Source organism: Trichosurus vulpecula, chromosome 8 (genome assembly GCF_011100635.1).
Source record: "Trichosurus vulpecula isolate mTriVul1 chromosome 8, mTriVul1.pri, whole genome shotgun sequence".
Taxonomy (NCBI): domain Eukaryota; kingdom Metazoa; phylum Chordata; class Mammalia; order Diprotodontia; family Phalangeridae; genus Trichosurus; species Trichosurus vulpecula.
The window spans coordinates 129,762,183-129,778,153 of NC_050580.1; the positions used below are offsets into that span (position 1 = coordinate 129,762,183).

The 15,971-nt window shown below is 42.8% G+C and overlaps 1 protein-coding gene across 2 annotated transcripts in view; it reads left to right on the plus strand.

Annotated features, from left to right (window-relative positions):
- The first annotated feature begins 2,350 nt into the window (after positions 1–2,350).
- The window catches only part of ST8SIA2 (ST8 alpha-N-acetyl-neuraminide alpha-2,8-sialyltransferase 2), a 93,036-nt gene continuing 79,415 nt past the window's right edge, over positions 2,351–15,971 (plus strand). For both annotated transcript variants that reach the window (XM_036736390.1, XM_036736391.1), the window contains exon 1: positions 2,351–2,448. In XM_036736390.1, the coding sequence (XP_036592285.1) occupies positions 2,351–2,448 (98 nt within the window). The remainder of the gene's footprint in view (positions 2,449–15,971) is intronic.

Here is a 15,971-nt window from a genome sequence, read left to right on the forward strand (position 1 = left end):
TGGTTGAAACATAGAATCTGTGGGAGAAAGAATATAAAGAAAGGTTTGGAAGGGAAGCTAGAAGCAGTAACTAACTGTGTTGAGGAAAGAGAACTAAGATCTTAACAGTCTTTAAGAGGTGATCACCTCTCTTCTAACACCCAAATTCCCAAAGCAATCACCCAAATATACTCAACATACAAAAAGAAACAACATTTTTCAGGAAGACAAATGGGGTGGCAGTGATAGTGAGCCTGGTCTCTCATTTCCTTATTTAGTTTAGAGTACCTCTTCACTTGCTAATTCATTACTGGAAGGTTTTCTTTTATTTCTAGTTCCAGCAAACTGGGAATAAATTTTCATCAATGAGTTGTCATAAGCAAATTCTACTGTAACAAAAATGGGGTTCCTCCTGGAGTTCCTTATAATGGGATTTCAATGGTAATGCCTTGCCAAGAAATTGTAAAAGAGAAAAAACCCACTACGCTCAAAAATCCCCCCAATAATAATATACAGTTACTCCCCAAACTCAGCCACTAACTTCCATGCATGCAGCATTATTGACATAGCTCCCCAAGATAGGACTCGTGTTTATGAGAATTCCTTAAGACAAAAGAAAGCAGTTTCTTCTTAATTGGGTTTAGATGCTCTGACCTTCCTCCGACACCTAACCAACATCCTTTCTCATAACTACTCCACTAGCCCTGGAAACTATCGCTTTCATTAATCTATAAGGTAGATTAGCACCTAGAAAAATTAAATATTTGGGAATATGATTCAGTGGGAAAACAAAGTACCTGGTCTTCTCAGTTCTGACTACTTAAAGGTACTCTCCCTAGAAACTTACCTCATTCCAGCAGATGTTCCAATGATATATGGATTGCAAGAACAGTATGTAGGTAACCCAAAAATCAGAGCAGTCCCACTACCCTTGAATTTTCCTCTTCAGGACTGGTTGACCTCAAAGGTCCCATCAAGCACTAAATCTATGATCCTAAGATCTGGTTACTATTTCGAAAATAAGGTTATGATTTTAAAATTACTATCCATATAGTTCCTTTCTCCCCATGATCAAACTTCAATAATCTTCACATAAATTGGGTTATAATTGCTGTAAAGGTACTTTTTCTGGTTCTGATGAATTGTGCAATTAGCTCAGAAAAATTTTAAGCAATTTTCTAATTCCACTAAAACTTAATGGAGCCCTTCCAGCCCTAGGCAAATGGTTGGTGCAAAATTTAATTTGAGCTAATCTGTATAAGACTGGGGAAGCGTAAAATATACAGCATGGGGGGTATTTACCCGTTATGGGCACCCAGCTTTTCTACCACGCCTTTCCATCAAGAGGAGACTAGGGGTGGATATTGATTTTGCAATAAGTAGGGAATTGATACTAGAATTAAGTGCTCTGTCCCCAACATCACACAGACACACATACATACACACACACACACACACACACACATACACCCCTTTCAATGAATTATGGTAGTAAAAGAATATGAGCCGAGTAGTCAAGAGACATGGGTTCTAGTCTTAGCTCTGCCAATGACTTGTTCTGAAATCTTGGGCGAACCTCTCAGGTCCTCAGTTTCCTCATCCGTCAAGTAGGAACTTCCCACTCTAAAATCCCACATTCGAGGAGTCCGACTACATACATCCTTGAAGCCGCCGACAGGCACCTGCCCCACCGGCAGGTGTCAGTATCTCGGATGCAAGCGGACGGTTGCAAATATTTTCTCATCCACCTTCCCACCAAATTAGGCAAATTAGGCTTGAACCTTTGTCAGCGTGGATCCGCCTTCTCCCTGGCTGGCGGCGGTCCCCAGGTGTGGGTCTTTGTGTCAGGAAAACTTTGAGAGAGCGAGAGCGAGGGAGCTGGACAAAGAGTGGGGAGCGACGGCGCTTCTCGGGGTCGGGGTATGCCCGTGGCCCCCCTCCCTGTCTGGGTCAGGGAGGGCGGGAGAAGAGCTCGACGTCCCTGGGAGAGGAGCGACAGGGATGTGCCTGGCAAATTCCTAAGAGGCGATACCACCGAGGGGAGGGGAGGGGAGAGGAGAGGAGAGGGGAGGGGGAGATAGAAGAGAACGGGCACCGACTGGAGCAAAGCTGTCAAACTGAGCGCGGAGAGGAGCCCGCGGCTGGGAGGGACGGCGGGGCTGGGCTGGGCTGCACTGGGGGCACAATCGCAGAGCCTGTGCAACTCCCCGCCTGCTGCTGCTGCCGCCGCGGCGGCGGCCGCTTGTGCCGAAGCCGGGCTCCCCGGGGCTGGGGGGCGGCAGGCAGGTGGGAGAGGCGCTTTTTCTCGCTCTGCTCCTCGCCGACTCCGTGGTCCGCTGGCCGGTCCCGGTCGGAGGCAGGCGCCCGAGCCATGCAGCTGCAGTTCAAGAGCTGGATGTTGGCTCTGCTCACCCTGCTTGTCGTCTTTCTCATCTTCGCAGATATTTCGGAGGTCGAAGAAGAAATCGGGTAAATAGACCCTGCCTTCCCCCTCCCCCACCCCCTGGACCCCCAACCCTCTAACCTCCTCCACGCTCCCGCTTCCCACTCCACTCCTCCTTTGCTCCTTCCCCCGGCTTTGTATGTGCCTCGTCCTTCCCCCTTGCTGTGGCTGCTCCTCCCCGAAGCTGGGGAGAGCGACTGGGGGGCGGACTGGCGGGGGCCGGGACCAGTTCGGGGCTATGCCTAGAAGGTGGGTGGCCCGGGAGTTGTGGCGGGAGGGGCTGAATCGCGGGGCAAGAGGGTCGGGACGGTTTGGGGGGCAGTGAGAGTTGGAGAGGGTAAAAGCAACGCCACTGAATTGGGGCGTCGTTAACTAGGTATTGGCTAGTGTGCCAGCGGGCGGCGGAGCAAGAGGGGAGATCCAAGGCACAGGAGTGTCTTTTTCAGCAGATTTTCCAATCATCCCTACCCTTTTATAAATCGAGGTGCTAAGGAAGGGGGCTGATGAGAGAGCGGGGAGGGCGAGACGGCCAGACGGGCGGGCTGCGGGAGGAGGGGGTACTGGAGAGGAAGGCTGGAGAGTTTCTTTGTCTTGGGCTCCACGGGTTTCTCGCCTTTACAAAGTGGGAAGGGAGCGCGCCTGCATCTCAGTGGGGAGGAAGGGCAGCCTCGGGGCTGGTGCCCGGCCCCGCTGAGAAGAGAGGGGTGGGCTGGGCCGAATACCAGGGGCCCCGGCGCGGGGCCGTCCCGGGAGGGGCAGCTGCGCTCCGGCTCTTCCCCATGCGCCCCGCGCCGCCCTCCCACCCACTGCTCCGGGCTGAGAAGCGGACGCTCCGCTCCGCAGGGGCTTTCCGGGACTGGGCGTCCCTCTCCACCCTCCGCCAGTCAACCTCGGTGGGGACTTCAGTCTCCCTTTGTCCCTTCTCCTCCTGCTCCGGGTGCTGAAGGCGGGCGGGGGGGAGAAGAGGGACGGCGGGAATGAGTCAATTTCTAGGAATACTTTATTCCTGCTGTCCTCGCTCCTGAGCTTCCAGGAATAGCTTTAGTGTTCGTTACTATTTATTGCTTTGATGCTTCCGATTGTTACTAGGAGGTGTGCAGGCTCATTTATCTGGCTACACATGCCCCCGCCCTGCAGCGAGTGCTATCTCCCCCCAACCTCAGATCTGGGTGGCTCTGGTTCCCTTACTTTGAGGGGCGGAGGCGGGAGGGGCAGGAGCTGGGGTCGGGGAGGTTCCAGGGCAAGAGACTCCTGGGACCCGCTCCGACCTAGGATCGGTCTGGTCCCGGGACAATAACCCAGAAATGACTTCCCATCTTCACTGTTCGCAACCCGCCCCAAACCCTGACTCTCCAGGTGAAATTAAAGGCAACAAAGAGGAGCTTGTAGAGGAAGAAGACTGAATTGGCTCTGGATGGGGGCGGGGGAGCACATCCCGTGGGAAATATCCTGCAATTAGGGACAGTGAAGGGGAGGAGGGAGAGAATTTCTTGGAACTGAAATAGGAATGTCAGGTGACCCTGGAAGAGGTCAAAGGACCAGAGAGGGGGAGACAAGGAAATAGGATGGGAATGTCAGTGCCTAGATTCAGGGCAGAAAATAACCATAGGGGGTAGGGGTAGCAGCTGGCACCACCCTCCCAGGACCTCAGCCTGCTAGTCTCGCTACATTAATACCAGGTTTCTGTAATGGCCAATGCTTTAAGCATTTCTAACCCAGGTCAAGGTTCCGAAAACTAAAGGAACTAAGTCATCAAAAAATATTTTACTTTCTAACGATATTTTCCATCCCTCTTTCTTTTCACCAACTAACATTTCTGCCCTCTCCCTTCCTCTTGTTCTTTTCTCTGGCTTTCTCCTTTCCACAGTCTCTACCTTTGGAATTTCCTTTCCACCTTCTGCTTCTGTCTCTGGAATAAATGTTCCTTTTCTCCATCTCAGAAAACTTTGAAAAAAGAAAAGCACACAGCATTCTGTCTTTGTACACCTCTACCAAGTTTCTGAGTCAACACGTTTTGGCTCAGAAACGTTGGTAGGAGCCACAACTCCTTTATAAAGTTCTAGTCTGTCCAGTGACCAAAAAAAAAAGCTGTTGTCAAAGGAGTTAAGAGTTCCTCTATCTAAAACAAATCTTTCATTAGGGAGGAAACTGAAATCTAGATGTAAAGAGATTTGCCCAAGGTAGCGAGGTATTAGACTTAAGATTAGAAACCGATCCCTCCCTACCAAACCTAAGGCTCTTTCTACTATATAACACGCTGCTTTTGCGTCCTGATTGGGTTTTCACAGATGTCAGTTCTGGCAAAGTGGAGATGTCAATTGCAGTGAAACTTTGCAGTTTAAGACCCTATTTTATTTGTTATTATTTCTTTTTTATTATTTTTACCCACAATACTGGCCAATATGGTGGACAATAAAAAATAACTTCCATTTACTCCAGCTTTTAAAGTTACAAATCACTTTATATACATTGCCATTTGCTCCTCACAATAACCCCATGCAGGTCAGTAAGCATTCATTGAATGCCTATTATATGCCCAACATAAGAAGTAAGGAAGACATTATTAGCCCATTTGTTTCAAAAGTGGAAACTGGCATACAGAGAAGTTAAATGACCTATCCAAGGTCACATAGTTAGTATATAGCAGATCTCTAACCCAGCCCAGTGGCTTTTATGGCTCTCAAACTAATAAGCTAGGAAAAAACAGAGAGGTCCCTGCCCTCAAGTAGCTTATCAACTCGGCAACATTTATCACAGAGTCTCAGAATTGAAAGAAACCTCAGAGGCCATCTAGTTCAACGTAAACCTCAGTGAGATTTCTGTCTACAGCATAACTAACAAGTGGTCATCAGACCTTTTGTCTGACAGTCTCTACTGCAGGCAAACCCAATACCTCCCGAAGCAGCCTATTCCACATTTGGATGCCTCTTTGTTTTAGGAAGTTTTTCTTGAGAGCCATTTGAAATTTGTCCTTTTTGATGACTGCATATAAAAAAAATATATTGGCTTTACCTGTCTATGAACAATAAACATTACTTCACTTAAAAAAAAAATAAATTTGTCCTTTTTGCAACTTCTACCCATTATTCCTTATTGCCTTCTGTGGCCTATCAGAAGGATCCTAGTTTTTCCTCCAACAGTAGCCCTTCAAATATCTGAAGACATTTGATCTACTCCAGGCTAAGCATCCCATTACCTCTCAACCCTCCACCTGAGTACAGGCTTTCATCACCTCTGCCTGGAGTATTGCAATAACCTTCTAATTGGTCTCTATGTCTGAAGTCTTCTCCCCATTCCAACTTGTCTAAGCTGCCAAAGAGATTTTCTAGGGTGCAGGTGTTACTATGTCATCCCCCTGCTCAACATTGGCTCTCAATTATCTCCATGGTCAAATAGAAAATCCTTTTGGATATTTAAAGCCTTTCACAACCCTTCCCCTGCCCACCTTCCCTCCATATACTCTAACATCTAGCTACTTTGGTCTTACTCACTGCTCCTTATGCAGCGATCCACCTCTGACTCTGTGTCTTTTACACTGGCTCTCCTCCAGGGGTAGAATTCTTTCCTTCCTCACTTCTATCTCCTAACTTCCTTGGTTCCCTTTAGATTCAACTCACTCTTACCTTCTGCTGAGTCTTTTTGGCTCCTCTCCCCTTTTTCCTACAAGTGTCTTCCCCATGTAGTTATCATGCAATTAGACTGTCTATATCTTGTGTGTACAGTACTATTTGAATGTTGTCTACCACATTGAAAGCTCTTTGAGAGCAGTAACCGGTTTTTTAAGGATAGTGCCTTCCTGGTACGTAGAAAGCAATTAATAAATACTTGGTGATTGACTGACCAACTCAACCAATCCTTATGTGATATTGATTCCATGGGCTTTTTACCTTTTTTGTTTCTTCCTTGTTTGTTCTCCCACTAATTGATGTCTTTCCTAAAATGTGGGACCTGAACTGAATCTGATACCCCAGATATGATCTATTACTGGATATTATGCTTTATGTTCCATGATCATATTCAATGTTTTTGGCTTGCCATATCACAGTATTGACTCATAGGAATTTTATGGTCCACTAAAACCCCAAGATCATCTTTTTTTTCCAGATAACTGCTATCTAGGTGTACCTCCCCCATCTTGTATTTGTGAAGTTGATGTCTTAGATGCAAGTGTAAGATCATTTCTAGCCTGTTAAACTCACCTTTTTAGATTCACCCCAATGATCTTTCCCATCAGAATTGCAGGACCATAGATTTAGAGCTGGCAGAAACCTTAGAAATCCAATGCTCTTATTTAACAGATGAGAAAGCTGTGGCCCAGAGAATATTTTTCCTAAGGTAACACAGGTGGTATGTAGCAGAGCTGAAGATCTAAACACAGGTCCTCTGGCTTCAAATATAGCATACTGCCTCCTACAAAGATTTTTGGATCCTATACCATCCAATATGTTAGCTATCTTCTCTCTCAGATTTATTTTCCTTACAAATTTAATAACATTCTGCCCATGCCATTATCCAAAGCACTGATAAAAATGTTAAACAGCACAGGACCAATGACAGATCCCTAGGGCACTCCACTAGAGACCTTCTTCCAAGTTTAACCAGAATCATTATGACTACACTAGGTGGCAGTGAACCTTGGATCAGCCTTCTGTGTAAGTTGAAATTAAAAACAAACTTTAAAACAGTATTAACACTTTTAAAAGCACTATTTTTTCTATTTCACTATCAACACTTTTAAACACTTTTAAAAACACTATTTTTCCTTCAAGTATTCTATTTTCAGGAGGAAACGACAAATAATAACTGACATTTACATAGCGTGTTAAGGCTTACAAAGTACTTCCCATTAATTATCTTATTTGATTATCACAACAACCCAGTGAAGTAGTCTTCAGGGTCAGAAATGGAGACACTTGCCCATGGTCATAGTGGAGATGGTCAAGTGAAAGAAATGAGACTGAAACTCTTTTCGTTACGCTGTGGCACTTCTATGAGGCCATGCTGTCCCAGGATTCTCTGAAAAGCACCAAAATGAAACCCTAAAAATAACCAATGAAATTATTAACTTCTAAAATCAAGGGTTGGGTTTAGTTTTTGATTTAAACTAGGTTATATGATCACCTGGCTGATAGTCTCAAGTTTTATTATTTTAAATTCAAATGCTCATTAATAGCTTCATGTATTTTAGTTGTGTCTAGATAGTGAGTTTCTTGAGAGGTATTGTAACATAGTAGTTTTCAAGACGTGGAGTCAGTGAGACCTGAGTTCAAATGTTGCCACTGACACTTCATACCATTAAGATCTTGGGAAAGTCATTTCAAGTCTTTGAGCCTCCAGCAACTCTTAAGACTATAGACTGACAAAATCTATTCTGCTTGGCAAAAGAAGTTCCCACATCAGTGCAATGACAGATCCTTAGTTACCTAATAGTTACCCAGTATGCCTTATAGTACTGGTCACGTTGTATATAATCAATAAATACCTAGAACCACAACATTTAGGAGCCAGAAGGGACTTTAGAGATCATAGGATAGAAGCTTTAGAACTGGGTGAGACCTTAAAAGTCATCTAATTGAGCCCTTTCATTCTATTTGTGGGGAAATTGAGACCCAGAGAGATGAATAGACTTGTGCAAAATCATATAGATTAGTTAGTAGCAGAGCCAGAACTAGAACCCAGGCCTCCTGCTACCTTCTGCCATGCTCTGATATCATTGCTGATTTATAGACTGATTTATGCCTTTAATTTAAACTGAGCTCCAACTTGATGTGGTCTTGGGTCTCTGAGAAAATCAAACAGCCAAAGGTCATGGTAGGGAGGACTTACTAGATTCGGTGTCAAAAGACCTGGTTTTAGATCCTGTTCTCATGCACTAATTAGCTGTGTGACCTTTGAGCAAGTCACTGTATCCCTCCGAGTCAGTCTCCTCTTCTGTGAAATAGGGATGATACTTTTTCTCCCTCACAGGGTTGTTTTGAAGATCAAAAGAAATAACACGGATAAAAGCCCTTTGTATAAACTGCATAGTAGTACTAGTAAGCCACAAGTTCTGAAGTGACGTTTGGGAAAGAATCCTTTGTCTCATAATTTTTATTTATTCCTACTACCAATTCTGGAACAATTGGAAAGAGGGAGTATGAGATGCAGCTGGGTGGTGCAGTGGATAGAGTGCCAGGCCTGGGGTCAGGAAGAGTTATCTTCTAGAGTTCAAATCCAGCCTCAGACTCTTTCTGGCTGTGTGACCCTGGGCAAGTCACTTTGCCTCAGTTCCTCATCTAAAAATGAGCTGGAGAAGGAAATGACAAACTACTCCAGTATCTTTGCCAGGAAAACCTCAACTGGGTCATGAAGAGTGGGACATGACTGAAAAAACTGAATGACAACAATCCATTACATATTAACATAAATAACATTTTATGAAAATAGCCGTATTTTCATATATATGTATATATGATTGATGTTGTTTTCCATATTTTTGCAAATCTCTTTAATGTCTGACTCAGTAGAAGACAACTGGATTTTCTTATCTGCTGCTGCATTCATTCTAATTTAATTTGGTGTTTTAGTTGAAGTATATGAAGAAAATCCAACCTCATCCAGATATGTAGTTACTGGAAAAGGGAGGAATATTTTAGTAGACAAATGACATCTTTGTATTTTACCAAAATAGTTTTGACCTCAGAAACCCCTTGAAATGGTCACTCTGACTCCCCACCCACCCACCCACAAGTCCATGAATCACACATTAAAAACTGCTTTTCTGTGAAAATCAATGTTGAAAACTAAATACATTAAATAAATTAAATAAAAAAAATTTTAAAACTGCTTTTCTAAAACACAATCCTAATTCACACTTTAAAGTTTGCAAAATGCATTCTTCATGTAAGGTAAGAAATGCAAATCATATTGTCTCCATTTTGCAGATAAGGCCAATAAGGCTTTAATAGTTAAGTGACTTTCCCAAGGGGCAATACTACATCTCACACCTAGGTCCTTTGATGTCAGATTCAATGCTTTCAGCTCATTATATGAACCTCCTTGAGAAGAGTCTATAGATTAAGATGATGCTTTGTGCATATTTCCTTCTTTGTTTCCAAAGCTTCTTCCAAGGAGTAGTACAAAGACTTCTTGGATCTACAGTTCATTTAAGGCTACTCCAGGGTTTAGTCCTTTACTCCATACTGATAGAAGAAAAAAGGTCAAAGGAGAAATTATTTTAGTTTGTCCTTTACCAGTTCAGCAGACTGGATCTTGTCGACCTTGTTGGTCAACGGCAGAGTTTTATCTAGGTGAAAGATGAGTTTGGCCCTCGAAGGACCCTTTCTTGTTGGATCGGCTTATGCTATCACTGGGTGTTTGGCATCCTTGTAACTCACAGGCCTCATTTTGAGGCTTCTGCTTATGGAGAGAAAAAAAAAGAGAAGAAACTGCAAATCATTTCCTGATGTAAATTAAGTGGGCTTCCTGGGCATCCTAAGCCTCCATATATGATTTGAATTGGGCACCTCAGGGTCTGGAGATGTGATTTCTGAGTAGGGAGCAACTATTATCATCAGATTTAAGCAGATCTAGAAGTAGGGGGGCAACTATTATCATCAGATCCAGGCTCCATTTAAGTACTAGGAAACTGCACCCTTTAGAAGGATACATCTATGTGGAAGGAAAAGGGAAGAAATCACCTGGAGAGGACTTGGTGCAACGACTCCACGGTATGTATATGCTTGCCAAAGTTGCCTCAAATTGTCTGTGGAAAATGCCCTTTTAAATACGTTAGAATCGTGGAATCCCAGAGTAGAATGAGACCTCAGAGGTCAATATGGTCCAATCCATTCCTGCAGGAATTCCCTCTATGCTGTCTTTGATGAGTGGGTTCATCCAGCTTCCACCTGAAAACCTCCAATTTAAGAGAGCCCACTACCTCCAGAGGTGGCGCACTCCATTTTTTGCTCAAGTCTGCTTGTTAGGAAGTCTTTCTATATACTGGGCTCAAATTTGTCTCCCTCCATCTTCCACCACTGCTCACTGGTATACAATCTGGGGTGAGGTAGATTAAGTGTAATCCCTCTTTCACTAATCAGTCAGTCAATAAGCATTTATCAAACACCTTACGTGCCAGGAACTATGTTAAGCATTGGGGATAAAAGCACAAATAATGCTATCATCCATAATCTCAAGGAGCTTCCATTCTAATACATGGGAGAAGCACATATATAAATACATACAGCATAAACATAAGGTGAATAAATACAAATATATACAAAATTATTAAATATAAGGTATTTAGGTAGGGAGGATACTAGCAATTGGGGGGATCAGAGAAGGCTTCATTAAGAAAATGGTGCTTGGGCTGAGAAATAAAAGGAGAAAGGAGCTCTGAGACAGAGGTTAAGGAGGAAGAGCATTCTAGGCTTGAAGGGCAGTCAGTTCAAATACTTGAAAACAATTACTTTGCCTCTCCTGAGCCTTTTCCTTAGTTCCTTCAACAAATCCTGGGATGGCATGGAAAAATCAGCTTCTCCCTAGTTCAGCTGCTAAGCCTCCATGGCATATATCTGATAGAAAAGGAGGAGGAATAAATGAACAGGAAGGAGGAACCACATTTAATTCACTTGTCCCTGGTAACTATTATCAGCTGCTCCCTGCACCTAACCCATGAGTGGATATTCATCTTGGGAACCCTTTCAGAGACATCTTTCTCACTTTCAAGGTTGGATTGTTAAGTGCCAGAATTATTTAGGAATACTGTAACTTTCCTATTACCAATGTTTCTCAGAAGCAGCGAGCTCCTATAGACCTGAGGTCTAGGACACTGCAAAGGATGAACATTAATTCTTTCTAGTCTCAAGGGAACTATTTTAACACTAATTGACTAAAGGGTACCCCCAGAGGCTCACTAACTTATGAACTGGCAGAATCTGGCCAACTCATTTGTCCTCTCAATAATGCCAGTGTGATATGTAGCGGGAAAACAAAAGCCCCCTCTCATTTTCAAGAAAAGTGGAAACTTGAGGCTTTTTTGTGTCCACTTAGTTCAGGGAAGAACCAAGGGACACATTTCTTGGGCCAGTGGATTTTTCACTGAATGACTCTGTCCCCACCAAAGTCAGTGACCTTATTGTACATGTTTTCATGGGATCCTCCATCTGACTGGAGAGGAAGCTTCCCAGCAAATGTTCCAATATAGTCTTGTAAAGGGCTTCCACACTCTGTAGTGTTAAGAGCAAATGGGGAATTCACAGCAAGCTGTTTTACTCCAGGAGGTAGTAAACATAAAGACCAGAAGTTATTAGTTTAGAGCATTTGATGGAAATCTTATAAGTAAGCAATGAATCTAGTGCACTCCAGATGCATTTTAAGGTCAAGCATGTCTGTGCGTCAATTCAATTTTAAAACATATGTGTGTTATTACTTTTATTTTTTTTCAAAATACTAGTAAAATGAGGATGGTAATAATGGGTATGGAAAGTCCATGCTGCTGCTGGCTAACAGAGTGACTCAGAAATCCATCAACTGCTTTCCATCAATAAATTAGAGAAGGCATGACTATTCCAAAGAGGGAGCTTGCAAATTCAAAGGAAGGTGAAAGATACAATGAAAAATGACCAGGTGAATGAGATCAACCCAGAAATCAACAAGTGAAGTAAATTACTAGGGTTTGGTTTTTTTCCCTGTTGGCAGATCCTGACAGGTTCATTGCCCCACCTGACACACATGGAATGTCTAGATGACAATGTGTTTAAGGATTCCTTCCTCTAGCCACAGTTCTTGTAGTTTGCCTTTAAGCTTTCCAGCTATCCACTCTCCTTCCTAGGTGGAAGATCAGCTGATTTTAAACCCTCCACAGTCTCCTGCAATTCATCATTTAACGATGAAGTTGATGGGTAACCTAACAGGACCTGTTCTCTGGCTCACTATTTTCTCAGATTGCAATTGTCTCAGGTTTAGGTGCAAAATGATGGAAAATGGTCAGAGTTGGAGAAATAAAGTTTCTGTGACCCTCGTATGTATGAAATGTCACCAAGTGAGCTTTTCGTTTCCTTCAGCAATTCCATACATTTTCAGTAGCTCAGATTGCCAAGAAAGCCTAATCTGTGCTCTTGAGCAAAGGATCAGAATTCAGTCTTACTCTATTATATAGGTTTCTGAAAAATACACAGCTAAAACAAATCTCTCTGTCCTGTCTAGTGGTACACAAGTTTTTTTTTCCTTCCAAGAACATAATGGCATCCATCTAGAATTCATGAGTCTTTTTTTCAAATAGACCAAAAACTTCTTCCTCTCCTGCCTCACAGTTAGCATCTTAAAGTTGAGATAAAGTCTAGGTATACTGAAGGGGTCACGTTGATAAATACTTCTCTTTTCCTCACATTGCTTCCTTCATGGCAAGGGTGTCACCAAGAGGGAACAAATTAAAATACAAGGGTCTAAAAGTAAGGTGAGAAAATGAGGTTCAATTTGAAAAACACATCAACTAATACCTCTGAAGCAACAAAAACTTGAAACAGAGTCAGGCAAAGAGAGAAACTTAGAAAACAGTAATACGGAAAGAGACCTCAGGGGACAGCAAATTAGATCCAAGTTTGTAATGGGAAATGGCAGCAAAAAAGGTCAATACAATTTGGGGTTGCTAATACTAAAGTATCATGTCACAGAACAAGGAAAGGATAGCCCCAACTTTCTCACTCTCCATTTCTCATTCGAATGGCCTTGAAATACTGTATTTGTTTTGGGTACCTCATTACTATAGAGACAGAGAATAACTGGAAGAAGAGAAAAATAACACAAATGATTAAGGCCTGAAGGGATTTTCTTACGATAAAAGATTAGAGGAATTGAATATAGACAGCTTGGCCAAGCAAAGACTAAAGAAGGGGTGGGAGTTAGTCGGGAGGGGGGGGGGCTGAGAGATACTACAGTGGAAAGGAATATCTAAAAATATAGAAAAGCTGTAAGCACCAAGGGAGGAAGGAGGCTTACATAGAAGTGGAATAAAATTAAGTGGGAGAGAGAGGAATTTAGGATGTCAAGGGATTCACTACTTCTTCCTAATGCAAAATACTAATTTAAGTGAATTTCCCAAGAAAAATGGTAGATGTTGCTATGCTTTGAAAATTTTCCAAATAAAGCCAGGTGAAGAAGCAAACGTGGTTGGAATCTGTCAAGGATATGAATACTTGTTCAGTTTTCTCAATTCTAATTTCAAGAAAAGAGAATGTCCACTACACTCAGCAGGAATGATATCCAGGATTAATTAACACCTTCTTTCCCGGTAAATGTCATCATAAGACTAAATAATTAGGAAAGAAAGAGTAACATGTCCAGGAGAAAAAAAATTGTGTAGGCAAATTGATCAAAGTTACCTCTGTTCTGCATCCTCCAGCTTCAAGCATCTTATCAATCAGGCATACATTCTAAGACTCTGATGCTTCCAAGATGTGGGAGACTATCTAGTGAACATCATGGAAAGTACCTGTGTGGTGTTAAACTCTTTAGACTCATTACCTGCTTCCTAATCAATATGTCAGGGCGGCTAGGTGGCATATGGATAGAGAACCAGCCTGGGAGTCAGGAGTTCAAATTTGGCCTCAGACACTTACCAGCGACAAATCAGTGAGCCCTGTTTACCTCAGTTTCTCATCTGTAAAATGATCTGGAGAAGGAAATGGCAAACCACTCCAATATCTTTGCCAAGAAAACTCCAAATGGGGTCATGAAGAGTCAGACACAACTGAACAACAACAAATCAATTTGTTCAGGAACCAGAAAAAAAAATAAAGAAGTGAACCAAAGAAAAATGTTCCAAAGTCCTCATTGTTTGTCTGTCCACACAGTCTGGCTTTCCCACACAGGGTCCTGCCGGTCAAGAGGCCCATACACAGTAACAGTGAACTGATTTTGTCACTCCCTGGGCAATCCGGAGAGGTGCCAGCCAGAGTTTCTAATGACCGCTTCCTGGGACCTCCAGTCCTACATCTTGAGGCTCCAGCTCTAGAACGCTATAGTAGGCCAACTCATTCTGGTGAGCAATACTCACTCATCTTTGAGAAATAATCCATGGGTGAGGGAAGGGAAAGGAAGGGAATGAGTATTTATATAGCATCTACATGGGCTAAGTGCTTTACAAATATCTCCTTTGTTTTCATGATCTCCATTTTAGAATTGAAATTGAGGCAGAATTTGAGAGATTTGTTAAGGGTCATGCTGACAAATTTGAACTTGGATCTTCCTAACTCCAGGCCCAGAGTTCTATTTCCTTCACCACATAGCTTTCTCACTGTAGTCTCTATCTGCAGCCCTTCAGGGGAAGCCTTTATCTAACAAAATGCCATTCACTGAGAAAGGCTAAGCCCTTACTAGTGTTTTAAGCACTTTGGCCATATCCTCTGGTATTAGAGCACCATAAGATATTTCAAGAGTATTCAGTGAAATTCTCAACAAGATAAAATTAATGTGGGGGATGTCAGGAGGTGGAGGTGAGGAGAGAAGACATTCCACTCATGGAGCTAGGCAATGCACTATCGTATAAGCAATGGCAAGTAGATCAAAATTGTTGGATTGGAGAGTAAATGAAGGAGAATGATGTATATGCAAGACAACTGGAAAAATAGGAAGCTGACAGATCATGAAGAGCTTTAAATACCAAATGGAGGAGTTTAGGTCCTAGAGGTAAGAGGGAACCACTGGGATTTCATGAAGCAGGAGAGGAGGGGGGCAGGGAATGATGACAAAGAGCTAATGTGTAGGTCTTTGACTTCCTGACTTCAATTGTCTGAATGTCAGATGATTGACATATATTGGATTGGGGAGAGACCTGAGATGGGATAACCAATTAGAAGGCTATTGGAGTACTCTAAGCTGTGAAACATAGGAGAGATATAGAACTATAGCTTGAGGAAGTGAGAGGGCCAAGTAAAGGTTTATTCAGGATTCTGGGAATGTCTGTAGGAGGTAGAAAAGGAGCCCGTACATAAAAAGGAATTGAAGATGAGAGGGTAATAAGGAATAAGCAAAGAGCAAACATCTAGAGAAGACAGGAGGAGATGGATTTACACATACATACACACACACACACACACACACATGCATCACGCATCCTGTATGTCTTGGTTAGAGGTATTTATTTGCATGTTGTCTCTCCCATTAGACTGTGAACTCCTTGAGAGAAGAGATTGTCTTTTGCTTTTCTTTGTATCCAGTGCTTAGCCCAGTGCTTAGGGCCTCATACATAGTAGGCATTTAATAAGTGTTAGTTGACTGACAAAAAAACACAAGTGAAAAGATTAGCCTTGGCAAATAGAAGACTCACCGCCTTATCAGACACTGGAGAAAAGGAAGTGAGAATAGAGGATGGCGAAGAGAGCTTTTGAGAAGTGAAATATGGGGGAAGATGGAACTCAGGTCAGAGGCCTCTATTTTCTCAGGAAAGTAGGAGGTGAAGTCCTCTATTCTGAGAGAGCCAGGGAAGGTGGTAAAGGAGGTCTAAGGAGAGTGGAAGGTTCTAAATAGCTGGTAAGGCAAGTATGATAGAAGGTCTATAAGTGAAGAATAA